The sequence below is a fragment of the Cebus imitator genome, unplaced genomic scaffold (genome assembly GCF_001604975.1).
Source record: "Cebus imitator isolate Cc_AM_T3 unplaced genomic scaffold, Cebus_imitator-1.0 Scaffold374, whole genome shotgun sequence".
Lineage (NCBI taxonomy): Eukaryota > Metazoa > Chordata > Mammalia > Primates > Cebidae > Cebus > Cebus imitator.
Window position 1 is genome coordinate 166,194 of NW_016107689.1, and position 7,165 is coordinate 173,358.

At 33.8% G+C, this 7,165-nt stretch overlaps 1 protein-coding gene across 2 annotated transcripts in view; it reads left to right on the plus strand.

The window, feature by feature from the left end:
• The window catches only part of CDH7 (cadherin 7), a 130,364-nt gene extending 123,911 nt beyond the window's left edge, over window positions 1-6,453 (plus strand). For both annotated transcript variants that reach the window (XM_017507362.2, XM_037730982.1), the window contains exon 12: window positions 4,176-6,453. In XM_017507362.2, coding sequence (XP_017362851.1) covers window positions 4,176-4,669 — 494 coding nt within the window. In that variant the 3' untranslated portion in view covers window positions 4,670-6,453. The remainder of the gene's footprint in view (window positions 1-4,175) is intronic.
• Window positions 6,454-7,165: the final 712 nt, after the last annotated feature.

Here is a 7,165-nt window from a genome sequence, read left to right on the forward strand (position 1 = left end):
GATGGCCAAGTCCAACAAGTCTACGTATTTCTAGTCACATTTCCTTGCCTATCATTTATTAATTTATTTAACAAATATTTATTGAGCACATACTATCATGTATTATTCTTTGTGCTTAGGGTAAATTTGTAGAAAACAAAGTCACTGCCCTTCATATGGCTTAGCAAATCAGTATTACAGTTTTAGAAAATCAGTATTCATTAAAAAATATTATTGAATTAAATGAAATGTGGGCCTTCAACCTGTGGTATTAGCCACTAAACAATGGATTAAACTGAAGAAAGCTCCAACTGTACCTCACCTCTTTCTTTGCCCTCTTAGCCACATTGACCTCAAGTATCCGCTGACTGTCATCAGTGTACCAAGCATGTTCTTCCACACCACATCTCCTTCCCATCCCTGCACTCAGCCTCCGGTTATCCTCGGTTAAGTCTTTCTCATCTGCATCTAGTTCCCCTAGTATATTTCTTTATAAGATCATGTTTACTTGCTTTGGAAGAATTATTACAATTCTACTTTTACAGTTATTTATTTTAATGTTTTGATCAATATCTATTGGTCCCAGTAAATCATAAGGTCCACGAGTAAATGTTTTATGTCTGCTTCCATTTGCAACATTACACTACCATACTTAGTGCATCTAGTAAATGGTTAACATATATTTGTTAAGGAGATATGTAAATTCCTGAACAACCAGAACAATGTAAGTGTCACACATGGCTAGATTTCAGCTCCAGCTAAAACTTTTCTTCTGTCTCTACTCAGAAGTAGAGGCCATATGACAGAAAAGATAAATGATAAAAGACAAATGATAAAATATTATAGAATGATAAAAAATATGATCTTATGCTGACTTAAGCAGAGTATTCTTTTTAATACAGTGATTAACACCGTAGTCTCTTAAAAACAGTTAATACTTGTTCTAAATAAACATTAAAACCTATTTTTTATATGTGCTTATGTGCTTAGAAGTTAACATTTTATCGGGTCATTCAAATGTTAAACTATCTAACCTTCCAAAATACCACGTTTCTCTTTGCCTTGAACAAGAGTGGGACATAAGGCAAACTCCATCAGACATTAATATCCTTGATGTATATTGTACTTATGGGCTGTTATACCCATGAATATGTTAGAGTTTTACTTTGATTGAAGACTTGAGAATCAAAAACCAAGTTTATCAGTAGCATGAAATACATTTACAATAGAATATAAGAAATAATTGATATATACTGTATATAGGTATATATTTATGACAAAATTTATTGTAATTAAGTGAAAGAAGAATTTTGAAATGTTTGCCTACTTAGACACTGATAAACTAAAAGAGCATCTAATTATGATATAACTTATTTATACCCTTACTGACTCTCATACTTATTCATTTCTTACACCCTTTTGTTTTCAGTTGGACATTCCTCTCCCTTAATTTTTCTGTTCAACATGTGTAACAGATGTCTTATTTCTACCTGCCTCCCCTGTGCCTCCCATCACTATTCTCTCTCAGCATCCCTCTTTACTCCCTGCTTTACTTTCTTTTCTCACTAAGAATTCCTATTGGGTTCCCCTTTCTTTCTACTGCAATTACTTTCATTTTGGGGGAACTAAAGTTGTATATAAATCTAAAATAGTTGTTTATTCATCCATGTGTTTTGAAAACTGTCTTTCCTTGAGCAAGCAATTGCCTTTTGAGCTTTCATACTTGTCACCCTTAGGCTTTGTTTTTTAATTACCTTCTATGAAAGTACTAAGCGTACAGTGTTACAGACAGTATGAGGGCTCCGAAGACAGACTGAGGTGGAGTATGCCTCACCACTCACCAGTGCATTTAATTACATCTAGACAGATTATTTTATGTGTTTAAGACAACCATCAAATGGGAAAACACCTACCCTAGAGAATTGTTGTGGATGTTAAATAATATGTCCTGTGTGCAGACCTTCATTTCTCACCCTACCACCTTTTCTATTTCCCATTTAATCTTTGGTACATATGCCTAGCCATATATGGTACACTTTCTACTTTGTTTGTTTCATTTTAAAAAAAAAACCTGCTCTGTTGCATATTGATAAGTAACTGGGATTCTGTTAACTCTACTTATGTTATTTTCAATGTTCTTTATCTCTTCAGTCCACACTGTGAAGATTGATGTCGACTATTGTTACTGTATATTGCTAATTTCAGTTAGTTTAAAAGTTACTCGTTTCAAAGTCACACAGCTCATATGTAAGAAGGTTGGGCAAGGCCTTCCTGACACCAAAGCTGCAGCTTCTGTTGTAGCATTCTGGCATGTACCTTGAGAAATACAAGGGATTAGAGTGGTGAAAGTGTTAATTCTCAGTAGACAAGAAAGGACAATGCACTTAACAGGGAAGGAAGTTGAATACCAGACCTTATGGGAACATAAAGATATTCACACAATAACTTTTGAACTTAGGTTGATGCAAAAGTAATTGTGATTTTTGCAGTTACTTTAATTGCAAAAACCACAGTTACTTTTGCATCAACCTAATACATATCTGCCCCTTTGGTGAAGCTGGTTGAAAGCATCCAAATGAATTAAACAGGAGCACAAAGAAAGAGAGCATGAGAAGGTGGCCAGAAAAGCTCCGAAATGTATCCGTCTATGAACTGTAGGTGGTCCATAAAGTGCAAAGCTTATGAGAGGAGCAGTAGAGTAGAGTCCAGTGGGAAAGAAAAGGAAAAATGCCACAAAACAATTGGTTTCACAACTATTTCCACAGATCACCAGTACAGTTTCTTCACTGGTGGCATTCCTGTTGGTGGTGTTAAAGCAGATAGCCGACAGATATTTAAGAAAGCAGGTATTTTCATTAAAGATAAATTTATTTTATTTAAAACTAGATAAGGCTTAGCTTTTGGGTTCTTGAAAGTAGAGTGAGGTGGAGGATGGAGTATGCCTCACCCCTAGTTACTGCAGTTAAGTTCACTGCAGTTAAGGACCTTGACATGTCCTTTTTGGTTTTATATATTTACTTTCAAAAGTATTTCTAATGCCAAAGTAAAAAGTTCACCAGATACTTTAAATAAAAATATTTTATATCCCCTTTTAAAAATATGATGATAATAATGTACCTTAAATGGTAATCTATGTATATCTTGGGCTCTTTATGCTTTCCAGAAAAAAATCTTAAGGTGATCCAATATAAATTGTTAAAAGGTATTTATAGACAAATAAAGATAATTCACTACTCTACATATTTTTAAATTCCAAAATTCAAGAATACCCTTTTCACTTCATTGCAGTTTAATTAAAGTGGCCATGAAATCAAATGTATTCCCAATTAAAGGAACATGTGGTCACTCAGAGGCCAGGTCAGTTTCCTTATTTGTGTATACTAGTGAAAAAATGCACAGAATATATTGTTGGTTTAAGTCCCTGAAATAGCCAGGGTAATTGTTCTTATTTGCTTTACAGTGCAACCTCAGGCTTTAAGATTTATTAGTTTTGATATAGGAAGATAAATTCCTAACATTAAAAGGGTGATTCATTTCTTAAGTTTATTTTTGACAGATGCTGAAAATCTCACAGCTTGTATTCTTTCTGTAGGTAGAATGGATAAAGACCAAGTTCAGTATTTTATACATGAAAGTGGGACTCAATTTATTATAGAGAAGCTTTTAATCTTTGTAAATGGCCTGACATGCTGGATTTTATTTAACAGTTGACTTTCATAGAGAAGGAGCAGGCATTTCTTCAAAGAACCTGACCGAATGCTGTAATCCATTTCTTTCTGAAATTGCAGTTGTTAAATTAGACACAAAATATTTATGAATGTCAATTTGCCTTTCCAGCAATTAACGAGTTCAAAAAAAAAAAAATCCCTTTGTGTTTTCTGGCTTTGAAATGATTATATTTATTATGAATTGGCCCTTCAGTTCCTTCTATCAAATACTTTGGAGGTTACGTTAAAGAGGGAGACATCAGTTCTGAACAGGTGTGGAAAAGGGTTCCTTGATGTATAAAAGTGTTCTATTTTAAAGCTATTTTAGCAATTTTAGCACATCTACTGCTGTGAATCCTCGTGGAAGTAGATGGCCAATTCATTTCTCTTTAAAGGAAAGAAAACTCAGCATCCTAGGCCTAATTTTAACATGACGTGGGTCAGTGGGTGAGTTTACTGAAACTTTCTCTTCCTGTCTCATTGTTTCAGTGTTGATCCTCCTAATTGTCACTATGAGAAGACGGAAAAAAGAGCCCCTTATTTTTGACGAAGAAAGAGACATCAGAGAAAACATTGTAAGATATGATGATGAGGGCGGGGGAGAGGAGGACACGGAAGCATTTGACATGGCTGCACTGAGAAACCTCAACGTCATCCGAGACACCAAGACCCGGAGGGATGTGACTCCAGAAATTCAGTTCCTGAGTCGACCAGCTTTTAAAAGCATCCCAGATAATGTCATCTTTAGGGAATTTATTTGGGAAAGACTAAAAGAAGCTGATGTTGATCCTGGTGCTCCTCCTTATGACTCTCTGCAGACATATGCCTTTGAAGGAAATGGCTCAGTTGCTGAATCACTCAGCTCTTTAGATTCCATCAGCTCAAACTCTGATCAGAACTATGACTACCTTAGTGACTGGGGACCTCGCTTTAAACGACTTGCGGACATGTATGGGACTGGCCAGGAGAGTTTGTACTCATAGCCTTGGAACCTTAATTTGAAATGTACTGAAAAAAAAAAAACAACAAAAAACAGCAACAACAACAACAGCAACACTACATACAGAAAACAAGAACTCCACTTGCTGGAGAAAGATGGTTGTAAATACTTCTCCATTTTTAATTGTTTAGGTTTCTGCCTTGGTGAGGCATATCTTCATTAGACTTCTCTAAGGGACTGCACTGACCACAGACTCTGAGCATTTGAAGGCTTTTTGATAAAAAGAAATGCTCAGTGGTTTGTGAATAGATAGCAACTCTCATATACCTGCAAAGGCACCAAACCTCTATGAGAAAGTAGTGCCCTGTGTCGTCAGTGAGTCAAAGATGCCCTGTACATACCTTCATGGTACTGTCATTGAGAGGAATAGAACATGATGAGCTATTGAAACACCCTGGAACTCCTTGCATATCAAAACTTGGGACAAATTTAATTTACAGAGATGCTTATAGCTTACTATATTACAGAATCCAGCAGAATTCTATTGCTCTTGATTAGCAGAAATATTTTATTTAGCAATATGTAAATTCTCAGAAATTCCTTCCTAACTGAAAATGCTACCACAAAAGCTGATAAAATTTGGTTTAAGGCAACATAAACCATTGTTTATCCAATAAATTATGAAGTGTTCCAAATAAGAGAAAGGTAAATAATTTTTAAAGTTTGTGATAGTTTTGAGATGCTTGTGTAGGTATGATAAAAAAAAAAAGTTGCTGTCTATTCATTGATTTTTATTATCTCTTCTGATTTGTACAGGAGAATATCTTTTCTTTTTCATTTGACACATGGTGTTGTATTTATTTCGGAGCTCCAATCTCCACTAAATTCAGGTCCATCATACTGCCTCATAGTATTAAACTCATCAGAACATGCTGATTTTTCTCCAGCCCAAGCTACATGAAGGAAATGAAGCATGGAAATGGAGAAATAATAGTAAAGCAATCGAGCCCTGTTGCAGTTCACATCTCAAAGAGGAGCACAGCTACAAGGACATATAAATTGTTCTTCTGAGCCATTAGAATGTCAAAACATTGGAATAAAATATTTGTATTTTGGAAAGACTTCAGAGAAAATTGAGATTTTCTTTGATGCAAGAATTTTTTGTCAAGGTCATGAGTTCCACGTGCTCCAAAGACTTTCAAGAATCCGTTTTCCAGCCTTTCTTGCTGCAAACATATTGAGTAAAATATTGATTTTTAAAAAATCTTAAATAATATAATGTTATAAAGATTAAAACCTGTGTTTAAATTCTGATGCAAACATGTCCCTCGAGAATTAACCAAACAATGTATAATTTCTATGTGGTTTAGATGTGCCAAAGGAAGGAGGGTAATTGCCAAGTCGTCATGTGTTTAAATTTAAGATGAGCTGCTTAGAGTATGATTTTCATTACCAAAATAATATTGCTACCTATTATTTTTCCTAGATTAATACTAGTCTAATGTGCATATATATTCAAGTAAGAATGGATTTATTTTTTCCTTTTTTTCTCCTTTTAAAAATAATTCATTGTTGGGTTCCTAATAACAGTCAACACTGTGTAGAGAATCATGTTCTAAAAGTGCTTTTTGAAAGACAGACAGTGGAATTAGAATATTAATATGTTGATTACACAAAAAAGAACTATGTAGGATTCTGTAAACTTGCAGCCCAACTTTAGAAATGAAGTATGTAAAAGTGGCCTTCAGCTTCATCAAAATAAATAATTCAATAAATTTGATTATCTGCAAACAGTCCTTTAATTTGAATAAAGTTTTATAGACATTGTTTTATGACTATATAGATATGGTTCTTGCTGTATTAATATGCATATATATTAGAACTATATATAACAGAGTGAAAGACACTGTTCATAACTTTTAGTTACACATGCAGGTTTTTCAAATTAAAACAAAAAACAGTGTACTTACCCAGTTGAATAAAATCAGAGCGTGATACAGAAATTATATATATGTTAAATCAACAAGGCTCTGAGAAAACAGTTTGTAATAACTCTCCTGTTGTCTGCAAGCAGATAAAATAGTTTAGTACATTTGGATTATGTTCTCCAAACTGCTGGTTGTTGCATATCAGTAAATGGAGGTGTGGATGTATTTTAGAAAAGGAATACACACACATCATTCACTCTGTTTTCTCTCCTTTTAAAACGTTTGTATTTTCTCACTAATTTTTTGTTAAATGTTTGCCAATGATAGATTGGAAAAAGGAAGGTTGATATTTAAATAATAATTTAAAATTCTTGCATATACCCAATTGCTATTTATGTGTGAATGATTATATCAATAGAGTATAAATTTGATTCAGTGGTATTTTTTAAAATTAAAAAAAAATTTCTTGATATGGCTGAAAGAAGAATGTTCCTAATATAGGGAGGATTTATATGAAGTATTCTAAGATTAATTGTAATAGTGGTGAATTTTTTACTGTTGTTTATTTTAGTTTTATTTTTTCTTCTGAAAGCTAATGCTATATATCATAG